Source organism: Pseudopipra pipra, chromosome 1, assembly GCF_036250125.1.
Source record: "Pseudopipra pipra isolate bDixPip1 chromosome 1, bDixPip1.hap1, whole genome shotgun sequence".
NCBI lineage: Eukaryota > Metazoa > Chordata > Aves > Passeriformes > Pipridae > Pseudopipra > Pseudopipra pipra.
The window spans coordinates 37407287-37426282 of record NC_087549.1 but is presented as its reverse complement, the minus strand read 5'-3'; the positions used below and the strand labels follow the sequence as shown (position 1 = coordinate 37426282).

Sequence of the window (18996 nt, the reverse complement as noted above, 5' to 3'; positions counted from 1 at the left end):
TCATGGGTCATCTACCGCCACCACCTGCATCTCCTAGAACGCTTCCATCAATGCTGCCTCCGTACAATCCTAAACATCCACTGGTCAGATTATGTGACCAATACATCTGTTCTAGAACAAGCAGCAGTCACAAGTATAGAGGCCATGTTGTTGAGAACACAGCTGCACTGGGCAGGGCAGGTCTCCAGGATGAAGGACCACCGCCTCCCTAAGATCTTGCTTTATGGTGAACTTGCCACCGGCTGCCACAAGAGAGGAGCCCCAAAGAGAAGATACAAGGACTCCCTGAAACAACATCTCAGCCTTGGCCATATTGATCAGCATAACTGGTCTACTCTGGCCTCAAATTGGGAGGTCTGGAGACACACCATCTATAACGCTGCTGATGCTTTTGAGAAAGCATGCAGGATCACCCTTGAGGAGAAAAGACAACACAGAAAGAATTGTGCCTTGCAGAATACACCACCTAAGGAGTCTTTCTGCTGTGCCTTTTGCAACCGGACATGCCTATCTCGTATTGGTCTTTTTAGCCACCAACGCGCTTGCAACAAACGTGGGTAGAGTCCTTCCCAAATCTTCGTTCGCGAAGCCCAGCCATGATGATGTTGAAAAGCATTAGTATTGTCCTTACAAGCAACGGTCTGGGGCTCACAGGATGTCCATCAGACAGGTGGTATTTTTGTAACTTGTATTTACTTGAATCTTAAGTGCTGCAGAGCAGGCAGGAGAAAAATGTTTCCTGGTCTGTAAATCTTCAACTTAATCTAATGAAAAAAAACCACCTCAGATATGCTGCTCTTCTCTCTATTGTTGTTCTCCCTTCCTTAGATTAAAGTAAACTGTATTAGTTGTAAATTACAAGAAGATGAAGTGTACCTTATTTGAATTCAGATAAAGAATACATCATTAGAGGTTTGGCAAATCAAAAAAGAGGTATCCCATCTGAATCTACAATACACCTTGTATTTTTATGTTTTTAATAATATGTATCTCTCAAGTAAACATGGAAGATAATATATTATCTTATTACCTTTCACCTTTTCTTTTTTACACTTATAGCCTGTTAAATAAGTTTTCCTGTTAACTCTTTTGGGGGTTAGAAGGGGTGGAGTAAAAAGTACCAGAAAAAAAGTGCTCTTGCTTTTACTATTAGTGTTGCTTGCAGCAGTGAAAACACAGACAGAACTTTTTCGGTTATCTGTGGTCAGAAGAACCAGCGCTTGTACCACGTATGCTGGTCTTTGATTTTCTCTTTAGTCATAAACCTGATGCCGTTTGCTGTGTGTCACTATGATTTAGATTTGACAACAGTAGAGAAGTGTATTAATAGAGGTAGATGTGATCTATTTAAGGTCCCTCTCAAAATGGTTTTCTAGGTGACTTTAAGTCTTCCATAGAAAAACCAAAATTTTAGAGGACATTTATCACTGTGAATACTATGGGAAGGCTATAAGTGCTTAATATACCAACTCAGTCAGGACTGTTTTGTTGTGTTTTCTTTTTCTGGGTAGGGAACAGGGTGTTTAGTGGAAATCATAGTTTGTGCCAGAGCATCATAAACTATGGTGATGGCAATACAAAATGATGTAGGAATGAGTTACCCTTCAGAGAGGATGGATCCCCATGTATTTGACATTCAGTAACTGAACAGAGGGAATTCTGCTGGCATAGGGAGGAGGCTGCATTTGCCTGACAGTATAGTTTCTCTTTTCCCCTCAGGGAATACATCCTTGTATTTCAAAGGATGGATGTGAAATATGCCTACAAGAAAGAGGATGTTTGTATTTCACTATTTTGGAGGAACTGCTTTGCTTTCACAGTGCAGTTTAAGGGCTGTGGGTAACATGGCGGCAAGGCCTTGAGCAACAACTCAGCCTGTACATTCCTAAAATGTTAGGTTAGTCTTTATAATGTTATGTATTTAATAACAGCAGTTTAATTATTACTGTTTTAGTTGAATATGTGCAGATGTTTCCTCCCCTATTCGCCATTTACTGGAGAAGTTGGAGTATTGTACTAGATCCTTTGGAGACTGTTTCCCCCTTACGTGTTTTTTACTGTGTGACTTTCTCATCTTGCCTGGAGATGGGAAGGTACCGCCTTGTTTTAGAGGGATTGGAAAAGACTGTTGGTGAATCTCCTGGATATTCTCTAATCCAAGGAATTCTCTAGTAAGCACTAGATATCTTGATAAGTTGTGCTTGGGTATAACGTCACAGACAACTTCACAAAGAAAATACACACATTTTTAAATACAGATGTTATATGGCAGAATCAAAGAATTGTTATGATTAGAGAAGACATTTAAGGTCATCAAGTCCAACAATCAACCTGGCACCTCTGTGTTCGCCATTAAACCTTGTCCTCAAGTGCAATATCCATGTGTTTTTTGAACACCTTCAGAGATGTTGACTCCACCACTTCCTTGGGCAGGCTGTTCCAATGCTTGACAACCATTTCCATGAAAAAAATTTTCCTAGTATCCAATCTAAACCTCCCCTGTTGTAACTTGAGGCCATCTCCTTTTGTTCTGTCACTTGTTATCTGCAAGAAGAGACTGACCCCCACCTCACTACAACCTCCTTTCAGGTAGTTGTAGAGAGTGATAAGGTCCCTCCTGAGCCTCCTTTTCTTTAGGTTAAACAGCCCCAGCTCCGTCAGCCACTCCTCATAAAACTTGTGCAGCCCTTTCAGAAGTAAGGTGTTAAGAAAAAGATGCTTATTGGCCATTTTACAGGTGGACTCTTGCTGACCTGCCAGTCATTTTTTCACCTGTAGTATTAACTGCATGGCATAAACTCTGCAAAACTTCTGTGGTAAAACATGTTGGCATGTTTTGGCATGTCTTCTGCTTGATAATGGAGTGCACACAGAAGTGAAGATTTCTTTAACTGTGGCCATGCAGGGAAGGCAAGCTTGAGGTAGACAAGCTGTCAACATGGGCAGTGCAGCTTTTGTCAGTAGAATTCAGTACCTAATTGTCCCACCCATTCTATGTGTCTCTGCAGCTAGAACTAGTAAAAACTTGCCAAAATCGCGAGTTCTCAATCAGCCTGTACTGTGATGATGGAGAGTGGAGAGTCTGGTTGCTCTTGTGTAATATTTAGGACCTGCATTAGGAGCAATCTCTTACTGCTAAGTCAGTATATATTGCAAAGTAATCTGTAGCAAAAAAAGTATTAATAAAATGTTTATCTTTTGGACCATGACATTAGCAGTTACATACAATCCATGTGGTTGCTACTGCAATCTCTTGTGTAGAATGCTAATTTGTTTTGTCTGTTGTTGGCAGTTGTCTGGGATTGCCTGATCAACACTGATGTCAATTCTGATTGATGGACAGCAACCTAGGAACTCTCTTATGGGACAAGTTAGTTGTTTTTTGAACTGTGAACAAGCCATCAGCACTTGTTGCACTGGCTGATATTCCATAGGCTTAATAATGTTGCTCACTTTCTGTGAGCATGAAACACCCTTGCTGCATATGATTACGGTAAAATATAATGGAATGTTTGCTTTTTGGATGGCCACATTAGTGTCATTCATATTTTGTAATCTGTGTTACTCCACAGAGTACATGACCAGAAAACAGATACTTCTGATACTCTACCTGTGCTGAGACTCAAATAAGAAACTCTGTAGTGTGCATGGTGTGTTTTTACTATTGGAAATTCAGTAATTGAGTGACATTTTCAGCTCCACCAAATAAGCAAAGATTGTACTTTTGCTGAGGTGACAAAGGACATTAAGATCAGTTTTAATTGCTTCCACTCCACTGTTAAGATACTGCTGGCATCAAAATTCTAGTTGTTTTGATTCAGAGTTTTTAAAAAAGCTTTGGATCAGCAAGTTATAACTTAGTCATTGTACCTGTTTTTTAACAGCTTTCCAGTAACAGTAACAACACAGGATGACTTAGGATAGTCTTAGAATATTCTGTTTTCTCCTAAGACTTGCTTAAGAAATAAAATGGTTTTGCAGCAGCACTTTACTAAAACATTAACTTTTCTCATGCACAATGATTTTTAATTGTCAAGTTTAGGAATGTATTAATAGAACTTCTGTTTTCCATACACTTTCATGTGTGTTTTGTGGAGGTATGTCAAGAAATTTAGATTCCTGTCAAGCCTATTTGTAAAATAGACTTCTTTCATTCTCATCTGGTGTGATAGCTTTCCCTTTATTGCACAGATCACTGACAGCACTTGTTGGTTTATTAATGCCAGTTGTCACTTTGGAACTACAATTTTCTTAGAGGGGTTTCTGAATTACTGAGATACTAGTTGTTTCTTAACAGCATCATATTCCCCAAAGTATTTTGAGCTTAGTACTAAGTATTTTCATATAGTACAGTAAAAGAGTCTCATATGCATCTTCAAGGTAGTAGTTTCACATGAAAGGGAGGGGATCGTCATTCATAATGAAGGAGAAGAAACTGATTGATAAAAAGAAGAATTCCAGTTGTGAACATAGGATGTTTCTGGACTTTAGCTACTATAGGAAAAAATAGTTGTACTGCTGTTGAATGGAGGTACTGGCACTTGGTTGGAGTTTTGGAGGTGGTGTTGATTCCTGTTTACTCTGGAGTTTTTACTGCTATGTGAGCTTTGCATATGGACAGTGAAAAGTATTTACAGAGCTCTATAGAAGACAACTCATGCTTCAGATCAAGGAAGCACTGAGAGGCTTAATGCTGAAAGTGTTGGTGAGACAAGTTGAGAATTGCAGAACAACATATGTAAAGCACCATATAGAGACATGATGCAGAAACTTTCCAAAGTATTAGTTTGGAGGATAGTCAAGATGAGTAGTTCATTCTAAATAGTCCAGAGGGATGATGACTCCTTTCACTAACCTTTGAAAGAAAGAATCATGGAGTGATTTCACCATGTGATGGCTTTTAACACCTTTTGGACTGTGCCATCAGGAAGGATATAAATTGAAAATGAATTATTATAGTGGCACTAGATAGGGCTGCTGCCAGAAGCAACACTGTTGTAGTCTGTCTTCTGTTTTAAAAGAATTTTCTTTGGTCACAGGTTGCTGTTTTAACTTTTCCAAAGCGAAGGTGATAATTTAACAGGGCTGCAATTGAGAATATTCTCTAATGATTTACCTAAAGTGAAATCATCCACTGTATGGAGATCATACTGGAGAGATTTGTATTTTGGAGTCAGTGGGAACTGATTGAGCACTTGCTTTACTGTTAAGACAACTTAGTAAACCAAAGTTTTACTGGAAAATATAAATAAAGTGTGGTTATCATAAGTCTTTATTAAAATATGGAAAAGACCAGGGAGTCTGGAAATAGTACCCATGAGTGAAATGAAAGTAGTCCTGGTAAAAAGGACCTTTTTTTTTTTTTTTTTTTTTTGTTCAGTTGGTGCTGATGTTTAAATTTCAAAAAGTTAGCTGAGTCATGTCGCATACTTTGCTGCCCTTCCTTCATACTTCTTAAAGCTCAGTATTGGCTCAAGTTGCTGCTCTGTTGGGGAAGTGACACTCAGCTGCTTTCAGTGCTTAAGTACAGTTGATTGTGGTTCAGTCCTTGTTCAAGTAACAGAAAGACTCTCCTCCTTAACCTCCCTCCCTGCCACTCACCCTCACTGGATTAATCCTACATCCTGTCCATCTTGCTACTTCACGTAACCGGCCTGGTTTGAGACAGCTTTCTGTGCTTTGGTCTGCAGAGAATGAGCTTAGCTCTGAACGTGTAAGCAGCTGCAAAACGCAGCCATGAAATGCAGGCAGCTTCGATTTTAATTTTTCAAGTCTTAGCGATACAGGGTTGGAAGCTTAAAAATAAGTTTGAATTCCAGAAAAGTGAGATTTTTGCAGTCTAGAAACAGTTTCTCCAATAGTGTTTTCATTTTTTATTTCCTTGGATGTTGTTGGCTCTTACTGACAATGCAAAAGCATATCACCGTGTTGGGTAGCCTGTTGAGCCGCAAATGATTTTAACTCTTCGGAGTTCCTGAAGAATCTCTGTTTTGCTCTAATATGCTGCGATCTGTAGGAGTGTCCTGCATTGTGATATTGCATGTTAATGGCATTGATTAACTGTCAAGCAGTGAGAACTGATGAGAAAATGTCCATTGTAAATTTAAATGATATTACTGAAGACCGTGCCATGCTGCTGGTTAGGGAGGTGACTAGCCCTGGTAGTCGCTGGTAGGAGTATTAATGTGAGCTCCAGGTTTTTTCGCATGATTAAAACAGGCCATCTGTTCTTTGTTAAATGTTTACAAAAACAGCTTTTCTCTAAAAGATTTAAAGAGATGTGGGTCTAGTAAACAAAGCAATATTTTTGAGCACCTTTGTCACCTTATTTCAAATAATACCAAAAATAATTCTGCTGCAATATCAAATAGGGTGAATACCTATTTGTGTTTAATCTTCACTTGTTTCTTTCCTATGGGAGATTAAATTCTGTACCAACATACTAAATTATGGCTTTGTTATTACTAAAAGCAGCAGGAAAAGTGATTTCTGTGAAGTATGCAGATAATTTTTTTCAATCTTTTGGTAAAACTTGTAATATACGTATTTCTAAAATTTTATAAATGGAAAATGGGGTTCTTTCATTTAAAACTGTGACCCTGTAACTAGAGCTAATCCTTTGTAGATTTAAAGTAGAACTGTTTGAAATAATTCCCCGTGGTAGGCTTAATCTAATATTTACTAGTGAAAGCTTGCTGTTCTTCCTTCTCTCCCTACTTAAGAAAGAGCAGACAACTGGTTTGGGGTAAGAAAATGCGTCTTTCAAGCTGCTTCCCATCTCCTCACTAGATTTGTGCTGCTCCTACACAGCTTCACACTAGGGAGCAATGTGGGGTTGTTGGTTAGGGATAAACCGTTTTAGCATATTGCAAAAGTCTAGCCACAGAATTTCCTAGAAAAATAAAGGTACTCACAACTATTTCTTTGAAGGAGTGCTGCAATTTAGAAAATCAGATATAGGTGACTTACGAAATGTGCCAAACTGCAAGGGGAGTGGCATGTGGCAAAAGTACTGTATCTTCAAGTAATGGGAAATGCAACCAAAGCCTAGTTAGGGCAGCGTTGGCTTTTTGTAGCTTAATGTTTCTGAGATTGTGAATGCTATAAACCAGAATCATAGTATTTGTATGCTTTGTAATGCACATAACTTGGTACTGTAAATAAAGTGCAGTAAGTTTGGGGTTTTTTTAATGTTTGTTTCAAGCATAACATTTAAATCCAATGTATAGTCTAAGTTGTTTTAGAGCCTGAGAATGATTCTTGTGGATAAGGTTTCTGAGGAGTAAGAATCTGAATTTTCACAGGATAAGTGAGTTACTGGGTACTACAGTGTGGCAGCAATTGCTGCCATTCTCTGTGCTTTACCTTCTGGTCAGGCCTTACATTAAAACTACAAATGTCAAATCTTGAAGGATTGGAAGTGTCTTGTGGAGATTTGGAAAGCTTTGCTTTCAGGTTTGCCTGTGACTCTGCTGAAAGTTGTCATTCAGACTTCTAAAACAAAGAAACAAAAACAACCCACAAGTCTTAGAAAGGAGACAAGGATTAATTTTTTTTTGAATACTGAAGCATATATAAAACCAAATATTGATTTCAGTGACACAGTCATACCACTGATGAAGGTGCAACATTGAAAATTTTCTAGAATTAAATTTACATGGCATTACTGGATTCCTTGTGAGTTTTAGTATTTGTTGTCTTGGCTGTTTTATATGCTTAGGAAGAAAAATAAACAATTAATTCTGATTCATTCTAGAAAGCTGCACCTTATGCATAAGCTTCTAGATAGTTAAAAAATTCTCTCTTAATATGGCGAACAAATAACGTAGTGCTAACTACAAGGTACTTGTTCAATACAAAATCTACAAATATTGGAAAGAAGACCTTAGATTTCTTATATGTTAGACACAGCAAGTGAACAGTATTTTAAAAGAGGATTGAGTATTAAGGTGGACAGCTTGGTGAAGAAACAGCTGAAACTCTCACTTGAGGTTTCTGCAAAATGTGGGAGGCATGAGATATGAAATGGCAGATAATATTGACTACCTTACAAAAATGTATGTTAAAAGTCTGAGGTAGAAAGAAGACTGTTTTGTTCTGCATCAGAACAAATCTGAGGAGACATTCAATTTAGTCAACCAAATTCAGAAACAATTAGAACATTTCAAAAGATCTCTATTTTATGTAATGCGTAATTGGACTGCAGAGCTCATTGTTACCACTGTCTTTCTGGGATCAGTGTTTTCTATACAGATACCCAGTTTTTATGAACTTTCCAGCATGGAGATGTAAGTGTTGATGGTGACTACAGATTTCTAGAACAGATGTTGCTTCATACTTCAGGATGGCTAACATGAGATGGGCTTGAGGTGGGGCTGATTGATGCTGGTGCTAATGCAGTGCTGAGTTTCCACTGCAGCTTAGACCCTGTTGCACAGAAAGGTGCAACAGGGGTTGCAGGCAGGTTTCTGCCTTCCACAGATGGAAGGCAGAAACATGCAGAAGTCACCCTGGAAGTTCTTGCTTAAGCCAAGGAGACCCAAACCTTCAGTCTGTCAATCAGGCCTTCCCTCTGTCCTGTCTCTTCCATGAAGAACTGTAGTGTATGGCATGTACCATTCAAAGCTCTCCCAGACAGCAGAAAAAATTCTTGTCTTCACTTCTGGGCAGCCTTGCTCCTTCTGCTGCTTGGGTAGCTTCTGAGTATATGAGTGTATTCAGGGCACACTGGTTTTATGCTACTGTAAAGAAATGCCAGAAGTAGATAGGACTGCACTAGTTCAGTTTATTTACATTCAGAAAAATTATATTAATGTATTTGGAAAGATACACATGCACTTACTTTCTCGTGAATGATATTGAGACTTTGGTTTCTTAAATCTTAACTGCATTTCTATTTAGAACCAGGTGGCTGAAGTGTATGTCTGTGTATGCCCATCAGTTCTCCTTAGGCTCAGGGATTGGGTTCGTAGTCATTCGTTTGCATGCTTGCCACTTCTAAGTGCAGTTTGAATAAAAAGTGGAGAAAAGGAAATGTAAAGAACATTACAGTTACACAGGCACTGTTATTCCAAGAAGTAAAATTCTGATGTGCTATACACCTTTCTTCTCCCCAATTCAATGGATCAAACATCTCAAAAGCAAGACTGTGACACCACGGCTAGTAGGGAACTCTTCCACCTAGAATTATCCTGGCTTAATTTTTAGTGAAGAGAAACAAATAGGGAAAGAAGGTGGGAAAATGGTCTGACCGTGTAAGTAGGTGCAAGAAAGGCATGAGTATGGTGTCATGCTATTGCTTCTTGAAAAGCACTGTTGTCCTGCATTTACAACCACAGGCAGGCAGGAGAAGCAGTTTAGAGGTTTGATATGCTGCAAAGTCATGGTAGAGCTTAGACACCTTTTCACCGCAGAAATATGATTTTAGTTCAGACATTTGACATTTGTGTAATGATACACAGGTTTTCCCATAATATGTAAGTCTGGTGTAAACCTGATACACTATAGAGACTTTGAAATAGGATGTTTATGTAGGTTCATAAACACGTAAGGTAGTTCTTTACCCAGTCTGGAGCAGGAACAAATCTTTTTTGAGTACAAGTTGGGAGCTGTGGATTTTTGACATAAAATGTAACATTATATTACATTTTCAAGTGGCTTAATCCTTCACATGCTGATCAAAATACCTCCTGTCACAGCTGAACCAATGTAAATTGCCTTGATTAATTTTTTATAAATACAGCCTGTGAATATACTTTATTTTCCTTTGAATGTCTAGAAACAAAATTTCAATGCAACTGGATAATTTGTAACAAGATATTAATTTTACTAACAACTATTTTGAAATATCTGAAACAACATTTGCTTTCCTTTTGCATCTAAATGTTGAAGACTAAATATTTTCTGTATTTCCACTTTATATATAAGCTTTAGAATAATTTTACCCTTGACATATCAAGAATTTCTGGTCATTTTGCTGCTGTTTTGACTGCAAAAAGCTTTGTTCTTTACTGTTTTACTGCACAATGTTTCAGATATGCTGAATCTTGTTAACAGGCTAATCTTGTGCTTAGTATTTTCTACCTCTGTTACCTCATGCTCCAAAAGAGCAAAGTTTTAGAAATCAAAGTTGCAAATCTCCAATTTTGTTTCTGTTTATCTCTCTCAGCATTCTCCATCGGAACCCTTTTTAGAGAAACCAGTGCCGGATATGACTCAGGTTAGTGGACCGAATACCCAGCTAGTGAAAAGTGATGATTATCTGCCGTCAATTGAGCCGCAGCCACAGCAAAAGAAAAAGAAAAAGAAAAACAATCACATTGCTGCAGAAGGTCCCAGCAAAGGTTTTGGTAAGGAAGACTTTCCTGGGGGACTTGACAGCCAGAATCTAAGCAGAAATTCAGTGGATTGCTCCCAAGAAGAGAAGAAGAAAAAGAAAAAGCCCAAGGCAAAAAAAGAACCGAAGGATCCTAAAGAACCCAAGGAAAAGAAGGAACCCAAGACCCCCAAAGTCCCTAAGACCCCTAAAGAGCCAAAGGAAAAGAAAGCAAAAAATACCACGCCAAAACCCAAGACCAGCAAAAAGGCTAGGTAAGTCAGGAAACTTCTATATGCGATCAGAGAAAAACAGTGTGTTTGTGGGATTTCTAGAGCATCTGTGCTAAATGGCGTGGGTGGAGAGGAAATCTTGTTTTGTCGTTTGCCTTCTACCATCTACAACATCATGTTTTTGAGAAGCTTGGGCACATTTCTCTTGTTTGACTTTCCTGTTTATGGCTTCACAGTTATTTTAAGCAAGCTGGAAAGGCAGAAGGTTAATTTTTCCTTTCAAGGCAGAAAAGTTTCTGGATGTGTTGGATTTCAAAACTGACTCTTTCTCTTGTCATTATCGACATTGATGTAGCTTTGACCACATTCAGAGATGAAGGCTTAAAGTAAAAAAGTTTGATGATCTTTTTCCCTAAATAAAAAAATTAGGTTGCTCACGTTGTTATAAGCTGTACAACCCTTAGAGACACCGTTTTATACCAACACAACCCATGGGTTGTGCTCTGCTGTTAAAAAGGCATTTTATATGGATATTGATGGGTCCTCACTGTAGGGATTATATTCATTTTGCTGTTTCATGTAAAGACAATTTTCCTAGCAGAAAATCTTTGTGGACGGACCAGATGCTTGAACCCTGTTTCTTAACTGTTTTCATTCAGCCTCGTGTCCCTTTATCAGGATAGGCTTAAAATGTTACAGAGTAGTATGAGAAAGAATAAACTGCTGTTATACATGAGTAAATACATCACAGACAATAATACAGATTCTTTCCTTGCCCCTCAAGTCCCTAAATGCCATGTTTATAAATGCCTACTTGAAAGAAAATGCAGAGGAAAAAGACATTAAAGCTCAATTTTTTTTTTCATTTGTACCTAGAATTTCTTACAACTGTTCTGAATGTGTTCCAAACATCTGAATATGTTTTTCAAGATGTGGCTAACGTTATAAAATATAACTTCCAGATGGAAGCACAGCCAGACTTGGTTAATCCAAATCAGTTTGCAAAACCTATTTGTATTAGGGTTTAAAAATTGCAGTTAATGAATCAGCCTTGCATGTATTCTACAAGATTGACTATTTATTGGGTAAGTTTGATCCAGCTACATGGCTAAACAAGGCATGGACACTAAGATGTTACTTGCTCCTTTAGCAAGACGGAGAAGTTTCAGTGTTAGCAGAGACAATATTTCCTGAAGAACTTATAAACACTGTTTTGTAAAATGAAGTGTTGTCATGAACAGGTTACATTAACTGATCTGTAAATTAGAGTTGATCAGCCTATCCTTATTGCAGAAGTTACTTTGGCTGTGTACCAAACTGTCCTAAGGATGGGGTTTACATACGTAGCAGCAATTCACAGCCTAGAAAAAAAGTTATATATCACACAGTATGTATTTTTCACACCAAAATACTGTATCAGCTAAAATAACGTTTTCACAGTCGCACAGAATGGCTGGGGTTGAAAGGGGCCCCTGGAGATCATGTAGTCCAACCCCCCTGCTAAAGGAGGTTCACCTACAGCAGGTTGCACAGGATCGCATGCAGGCGAGTTTTTAATACCTTCAGGGAAGGAGACTCCACAGCCTCTCTGGGCAGCCTGTTGCAGTGCTCTGTCACCCTCAAAGAAGTTTTTCTTCATACTCAGATAGAACTTCTTGTGTTTCAGTTTGTACCCGCTGCCCCTTGTCCTGTCAGTGGGTGCCCTGAGATTAGCTCAGTTGGTTAAAACTTGGTGCTAATAATGCGGAGGTCATGGGTTCAGTCCCCTGCATGGGCCATTCACTTAGGAGTTGGACTTGGTGACCCTTGTAGATCCCCTCCAACTCAGAATGTTCTGTGACTCTGAAACATGCAACACTGAGCAGCAAGCTATTTGTATGCGTTGATAAGATCTCTTCTCAGTTGTCTCCTCTCCAGGCTAAACAGGCCCAGCTCCCTCAGCCTTTCCTTCTAAGAGAGATGCTCTAGTTCTGTAGACTCACAGGTTTAAAAGCTGACTAGACTACATAACTCATGGTATTGAGCATCTCCCAGCAATTTTTGCAACAAAAAAGTAAAAAATCTTTTACTGAAGGATTTCTCAATTAGTGCAGTTTTACAAAGACTTGACTACAATGAAGCTTTGTTTAATAGACTGTGGTTAGGAGTCTGCCTCAAAAACCATTCATGGGGTCCTGTGGTTGTGCTGGACATCAGACCTCTGAACTGATCTGTCCCATCCACTCAATCCTAATATCTCTAGGTGTATCTTTAAATCTTGAGACACACCATGCAGATTAAAGGAGCCATGGGACATGCCATGCAATTAAAGGAGCAGTGTTTCCTTTGAAGGAACAAATCACTGCTTTCTTAGAGGTATTTGTAGGAGAGTCTTTATCTTCTTTCCCATGCAACGACTCTCATCCCTGGGTAGCTAGGTGACTTTCAGTATTCTAGTAAGTACTAAGCCCGTATTGTTTTACCTGTGAGAGAAACGTGTTTGGAGCAGCATTAAGAGCATTCGATGTTCCTTATGCTTGCTCAGGGATGTGGAGAAAGTTCTACTTTTGCCATAGCAGGCTTGTGTCTCTTGTTACCAAGTGCTCTCTTGAAAACAAGGTTGTTCTCATTTTGTGGTCTTGTCAGCTTCAGTATCAAGCTTCTTTGAAGAACTGTGTTGGGATGCTGTGCTGCCAAAGAATTTTAAATCAGTGAAAGAAATTTGCTTACTTTGGCAACATCACAGACTGGGGAACCTGTGACAGATCATTGAATTGAGTTTTTAAATAAATCAACAGTCCAAATGTTTAATCATATGAGCCACAGTATTTCAGAGGCACTAACTATGGAAAGGAAGTAGTACAGTAGTTGAGGTGACTGAAATTAATGAAAGTTAATATAGATTATGGATGATTATGTTGAAGTAAAATATTTTGATAAAGTTAGTCTCTGGCATGTCTTTACTACTACTGCTTGTATTGCTCACTATTTTACTTCTAAGCACTGGAAGGAGTAGTGTGATTTTTAGATTTCTAAATGCTGTGTATAACTAACAGTTGTCATTCCTGAATAAGCTGATCAGTTTCAATAAAAGTTTTGCAGTCATGTAAAATTCTGGTAAATGAAGTTAGGTATTTATTGAAGAGCAACAGTTTTTTGGTAGAGCACAGTGAGTCCTTGATAGTTAATTTTGACACAGGCTGTATTAGAGTATACACACAGATAAAATATCTGGTATTTAGTTATCTTAACTGTTTTGTAATTTAATATAGCTCATAACCCTGTTATTTTGCTTCCAATTCCGACTGAAAGTATAATCCTTTTACGTAACAAACAAAAACAAAAGCTCAGAAACTTTATCCTTGACATCTCTTTTATCTTTGGTGTAAGTTGTGACAAAATGAACAGCCTGCCTCACTGAAATGCACCTACACGTGAGTCAGATTGGAAAATGGCAGATGCTGATTAATTTCATGCTTGTTTGAATTGTGTGTCCTGTGGCATCTTAAAAAGAAAGAAAACACCCAAATGGGCTGTTTGTATGTTACACTGCATAGTGAAAGATCACACACTAATATTGTACTATTACACTTCTAATGGATATTAGCCCAATCCTGACAATACAAAAAGACAAATATAGTGGTGACTAGAAAAAAAACATTTGCAAAACAAATCTCTTGTGGACCAAACTAGTCGAGTTTTATAGCAAAATATACCTAGGATCACAGGTATACCTAGGATCACAGGTGAAGGGTTTTCATTAAATTGTGTGGGTGCTGAGTATTATGTGGGCTGTAAGTGTTACGGAGCCAACTCCAGGCACGTGCAAAGCAGGCAGATTTTTCCAAAAGGAGATGGACAGGGAAAGGCAAGTAATCCTACTGAACTGCACAGTCATGGCTCAGATGTCTGTTCCTCCTGTGCCTGTCCCTGGAGGAGATGAGGACCACCTGTTTGAGAAGATCACGCTGCAGCACAGCTGATATCTCTCCTGCTGCTTCCTATGAAACCCTAGAGAGTGGCCACCGGTTACGGTGGGAGAAGCAGTAACTATTTGCAAGGGCCAAATGGCAGCTCTTTGCAGTAGTTCTTCCCTCGTCCCATCTTCTCAAAGCAGAGTGCTGTGCTTTTCAGGGCTGCTCGTATCTGCTCCCTCCTCCCCTCCCTGTGGCAGAGAAAACTCTTTATTCTTCCCACACAGAGCAGCAGCCTGGGATGCAGTGTAGGGTGAGTGGGTTGCTGCTTACAAGGGGAGTGCTAAACATGAGCATAATTACAGCTTTTAGAGGGAGGTGGAGAAGGGCTTTTTGGCGCACAGATTGGCTGTTTATTGTATCGGAAGGGGGATGGCTCCTGGCCGCGGAAGTGGGAAGAGGCTGCTGTGTGGGGGAGCGATGCGGACAGCAGGACGCAACACCCTGGGGAGCTGGAGGACAGGAAGAGAGGTCCCGAGGCAGTGGTAGTAGTTTCCACTCCCAAGGTCAGATCATCCTGAGCAAGGCAGGAAGGGGCTGCCTGTGGGAGAGAACAGGAAATCATGCGAGATTTCCACGCATATGTCCACTGAGGCTGTTCCTGTTCACACCTGTCCTCATCTCCCTTTTGAACCAGCCCAGCTGCCTGATATTTACCTTTGCCTGTGCTGCCAGCAGGCTTTGTAGGCTTCATTGTTACCAAAGGTTTTTAGTTATTTGGCTGACTTTTCAGGCTGGAAAAAACCCTTGTTTTCCTACTGTTTTTCCTAGTTTGGTGATATATAAAAATTGATTTAAAGAAAAGTTTCGATTACACTAGGAGCTTTAAAAAATAACTGTTTTCCTTGGGTGAGACAGTACAGTTAGTTCTCACATTGCTGACACTTTGAGAGGGTGGGATTATTTTTTTAATTATTTTTATGCTCCACAGTGGATGTTTAATGTTTGTTTAAAGCCTGGTTCCCATCATGAATCTGTCACAGGACAGTGTTCCCAAATGGTAAAATAAGAATCAGTAATCCATCTGACTTATTTTAGATCATAGAACTGTAGAAAAAAATCATCCCAATCATGATAGTTGTCATAAATTATACTAATAAACAGATCTATCAGTTACCCAGATCAGATGAAGTAGTTACACAGTGTAAACATATGGGCTAATTACTTCCCCTCTTAATCCTGCAAAGTATGCCATGATTTTGGGGTTATTTTTGAGTCAGATGATTTGGCCCTGTAAGTTCCTGGAGTTTCACCTGGCTCTGTAGTTGGCTGCTGGACTAATTAACACAAAACACTTTGTCAGAGTTTGGATACCATTTTCAAATTGTAATTCAAGCTTTGTTTTCAGTTGTCCTACTTACTGTTTTACTCTTCAGCCTGTTTTTCTTCATGTTGTTTGCTCGTCTGACCTTCTGCAGGTTTTCTCTATTGATCCCATTTGGTCAGTATGCTGTGTAGTCCTTGGGGGTAAGAGGATAAAACCAGAAAGTGGTATTGGACAGCTAGATTGTAAAAAAAGTCTAATCTGAAATATCTGTATTTATATCACTTGAATTGAGGAGCCAGTTTAACTGACAGTTTTGAAATACTTCACTGGTTTGTGTGTGGCAAATAGTACTTCTCCCAGATTTATAGTTCTTGTTTTGGGACTGGACTCTATCTTGTCTGTAGGGGGACTTGGCTAAATTTTGCATTCATGCATGTGTAAAAACAAATTTGAGAGATAGTTGTCTAAACGTGCATATTACAGTTCACCTTCCTTGTTGCCAGATTTGGAAAGTACTATCAGATGTGCATCCAGAGTTGACCATTGATAGGGAGACCTAATGGTAATGGCAAAGTCTCTAAGAACAGTCTCTAAGTACCTGCCTGTACTTCCATGTGGAATGGTAATTCTGTTCCTGGCTAACACTGTTCCTGAATGGCCTGAGTAGGATCTGCTGGAAAATGGAAAGGCTGAGTCAAAAGCAGGTACATTTAATTGTCAGGAACAAAACATACTGGCTCTGTGGGAAGATGGAGAGGAACAACAGTTGCTGACAGTTCCAGGGAGCTGATGTTCCCACTGGCCAGGTGAAGCTCCTGGGTGTGTGATGCACTGGGAAGCAGGGTGTCGCCTCACTCAGAGGAATGGTGCTGTTCTTCTACAGTTTATTTCTACTTCAGCTTTTTTTTTTTGCTTTCCTTCAAGGAAACTGTAGCTGTGCATTTAAAAAGAGCAATTCTGCTGCTGAATTTAGAACTTAAAATTCCCAGTGGAGCTGCACACTGGCTTTGTTCTCCCAAATTGTTGGCTCTTTCATGTGTCTGTTTATAACCGGCCTAGCAAGTGAATTGATTTGAAACTGTGTCCGAATTGCTTCGGTCGCCTCTCCGTTACCGAGAGTGACTGTGCGCCAAGGCGCACGGCTCGGGGGTATATATAGGTCACGAAATACTCATGGCTCGGAGAGGGAAAGGTCTCACAGAGGCCAGAAAGAAGCCCGTGTCGGGGCCGACCTGCCCGCAGCGCCGGGGTCTTTGTCTGCGCCCGGCCGGCGGGGAGCGCAGCGCCGTCGGTGGGTCGGCGGGCCCTCGTTAGCACTGCCCGGCCTTTCAGCGGGCTGGTGTTTTATCCCGCCTAGCCCACGCTATTCTTCCCGGCTTTAAGCCTGTTATTCACAGGCGGCCGTGCACCCGGGGCACGGCACGATGGCTGAGCTTAATTGCGCGCCCCGCTCCGATTTACGGGGGTCAGGGGCGAAAGGCGCCGGGCTGTCAGCGCGTTTCACCTGGCGGCGACCCTCACCTTTGATTTAAAGAAGTTCGAGAAATGTGTTAGGCGGGTTTGGTTTTGTTTGGTCGTGGGGTTTTTTTGTTTGTTTTGTTTTTGTTTTAGGTTGGGGGGTTTTTTTTGTATATGTGTTGCGCTTTTTTTTTTTTTTTTTTTTTTTTTTTTTTTGGAAGCGGTTTCGCGGTGATTTGATAAAAGGCGGTGTGTGTGTGTGTGTGTGTGTGTGGGGCTGGGCTGGTGGGGGGGTTCCCGTGCCGTGGCCGCGCAGGTGCCGGGAGCGGGCGGGCGCTGATTGAGGGAAGCAGATGGCAGCGCTCGGTGGCCGCCGGCCAGCGGAGCAGGTGCTGGTCACGTGGCCGCGGGTTGCCGGGGCGACGCCAGCGCTCTCGGCGTGAGGATGAAAAGGCGAAGGGGGCCCCGCTTCAGCTGCGGCTTTTTGTGCCATTGGTGGCAGCCAGAGCGGAAACAAGCGCCGGCGGGGAGGGAGGGGAGCCCGCCGGGCACCGAGCGAGGGAGGGGAGGAGGGAGCGAGGGAGGGAGGGACGCGCTGGCCGGCCCTGCCGCCCGTCGAGGCTCGTCCTCTGCCCGCGGTCCTCCAGCCCTGCCAAACTCTTCCCCTCGTCCCCGTGCTCCTTCTGCCGTGTCAAACTCTCCCCGCACCCCCCACCCCCCCCCTTATTATGATTATTCTTTTTAATTGTCGCAGTTTCACGTGTTTTTTTTTTCCGAGCTGTGTTGCACCCTCTTAATTTCACAGAATTGCAGAATTATTAAGAGTTGGAAGGGACCTCTGGAGATCATCTCGTCCAACCTCCCTGCCAAGGAAGGGTCACCTAGAGCAGGTTGCACAGGAACATATCCACGTGGGTTTTGAATGTCTCCAGAGGGGGAGACTCCATGACCACCCTGGACAGCCTTTTCCAATGTTATGCCATCCTCAGTATAAAGAAGTTCTTCCTCATCTTGAGGTGGAACTTCTTGTGCTTTTGTTTATGGCCATTGCTCCCCATCCTGTCACCGGGCACCACTGAAAAGAGTCTGGCACCACCCTCTTGACACCCGCATTTGAGATAGTTATGTGTATTAATGAGTCACAGAATTGTTAGGGTTGGAAGGAACCTCTGAGATCATCTAGTCTCAGTCTTCTCTAGATGGGCCCACCTCCTGCAGTCTCTCCTCATAGGAGAGATGCTCCAGCCCCCTAATTATCTTTGTGGCCCCAGTAACTCCTTCTCTTCCTTATACTGAAGGGCCCAGAACTGGACACAGTACTCCAGAACTCCAGATGTGGCCTTACTAGGGCTGAGTAGAGACAATTTTGCAATAATACAAATTCATGTTCAAACTTGAAGCCCTTTCACTTTTTTTTTTTTAAACTTTGAAATCAGCATTAGTTTAAACATAGGCTGCAAAGAGACAATGCTGCAGCCAAGTTGTCCCAGTCCCAAAGACACATGTGGCCATATTAGGAAATTTAAAATTACAGCTCCAAAATGTGCTGTTGGTGGGCTAAAGCGCCGATCAAAACGAACAAGCTTAAAGCTGATGTTTAAATTAGAAGTTAAAAATCTAAAGATTTTGAAGGAAAACAAATCCCAGGCAGTGTCCCGGGTATGAAATTCAAGTGATGAGTGTGCAGAAGCCATATAAAAGTGCTTGGTGACCTTGCTGAGCGTCAGGTACCAGCACACAGCTCTGCTCTCAGGCATCTCAGCATCTTCC

At 40.9% G+C, this 18996-nt stretch overlaps 1 protein-coding gene across 9 annotated transcripts in view; it reads left to right on the top strand.

Annotated features, from left to right (window-relative positions):
- CHD7 (chromodomain helicase DNA binding protein 7) overlaps positions 1 to 18996 on the top strand; it is a 130621-nt gene that overhangs the window by 63231 nt on the left and 48394 nt on the right. For all 9 annotated transcript variants that reach the window (XM_064652296.1, XM_064652238.1, XM_064652257.1 and 6 more), the window contains one exon: positions 10169 to 10590. In XM_064652296.1, coding sequence (XP_064508366.1) covers positions 10169 to 10590 — 422 coding nt within the window. The remainder of the gene's footprint in view (positions 1 to 10168; positions 10591 to 18996) is intronic.